The sequence below is a fragment of the Halyomorpha halys genome, unplaced genomic scaffold (genome assembly GCF_000696795.3).
Source record: "Halyomorpha halys isolate HHAL.00 unplaced genomic scaffold, Hhal_1.1 Scaffold110.1, whole genome shotgun sequence".
NCBI classification, from domain to species: Eukaryota; Metazoa; Arthropoda; class Insecta; order Hemiptera; family Pentatomidae; genus Halyomorpha; species Halyomorpha halys.
The window spans coordinates 1,600,596-1,601,786 of NW_027112640.1; the positions used below are offsets into that span (position 1 = coordinate 1,600,596).

Sequence of the window (1,191 nt, forward strand, 5' to 3'; positions counted from 1 at the left end):
AATACCACATCTAGGCTTGTTTCTTTTAAGCCATCCAGCACTGGTTTTAAAATCTGTCAGTCCAATAAGCTGTTCATTGGATTGTAGGACTTTTTAACAGATAAGGGACCTGAAATTGGCTCTCTTAGGCTTCTTTGTGTGAGCCAAATGCTCACTGAATCTTTGAATGCACTGTTGTTTGTTGAATGCACAGTTTTTTGTTTTAGAATCCCTTTTTCTAAGTCCACTTTTGAAGTAAACTGTAAAAATGTATTTTTGTAAATGATGGTCCATTTTTATCTTTCATAATCTTTTTAAAATTTATAATTTTGTTTCAACATCTAAAAAAGTGAGCTTTTTCAATCTTGATCATATGTTGTACAAAATAAAAATACTATATCACAAAAACTGAACACTAAAACAATAACTCACTCAGTGTAATAGTAAAAAAGGTGTAATCAACTAGTTAAAATGTCAGTATTGTTGATTGTATAAAATGTAATAATGTCAATATTACTTATCATGTGAGAGAAAAAATATTGAAGGCTGTTCTACAGTAGTTTAAGCAGTAAATATTGACTATGTAAGAGCAGTTTACGAGCCAAACTGACAGGTGTAAATTGGTTTTGTACACTTACTTTCAAATTCCACATCACCTACAAATTTCTGTTTCTCTCCTTTACTTTCAGACATCATTGTAATACCAACATCAATCACAATAGCACCGGGCTTGATTGAATCACCTTTAATTACACCAGGCTTTCCTGAAGTAAAAATTTAAGCAATATATCAAAGCAGGAAAATAAATTTAAAACAAAGTAAATATTACCAACTAGCAGTACATATACTAAACTACATTAATTGAAAGAGGATTGATTTAAAAACTATAGGTCTTTTGATATCTGAAGCTGCAGGTGCAATCCGTTTGTGGATAGCCATTACCATTTAGTCACAATAAATTTTATAGATGAGTCTCCTATTTAGAGTTTTCAGATTAATCATTAAACATTTTACTTTTTGAAAGTTTTCCTTTGAATAGAGGTTAAAAACTTAAGTAGGCCAATTTTCAAATTTATACCTCAACTGGGAATAAGTTAGAATTTTTGTAGACGAGGGAGAGAGGGTGAAATATGGCTTGCCAGTAAGTACATTAGCAATTTGCAATAAAAATTGTCCAGTCCTACCACTGTTATAAGTTGAAAATTATATATA

The 1,191-nt window shown here is 30.6% G+C and overlaps 1 protein-coding gene across 3 annotated transcripts in view; it reads right to left on the reverse strand.

Annotated features, from left to right (window-relative positions):
• Nmdmc (NAD-dependent methylenetetrahydrofolate dehydrogenase) overlaps positions 1–1,191 on the reverse strand; it is a 5,046-nt gene that overhangs the window by 2,263 nt on the left and 1,592 nt on the right. For all 3 annotated transcript variants that reach the window (XM_024358578.2, XM_014416061.3, XM_014416060.3), the window contains one exon: positions 618–743. In XM_024358578.2, the coding sequence (XP_024214346.1) occupies positions 618–743 (126 nt within the window). The remainder of the gene's footprint in view (positions 1–617; positions 744–1,191) is intronic.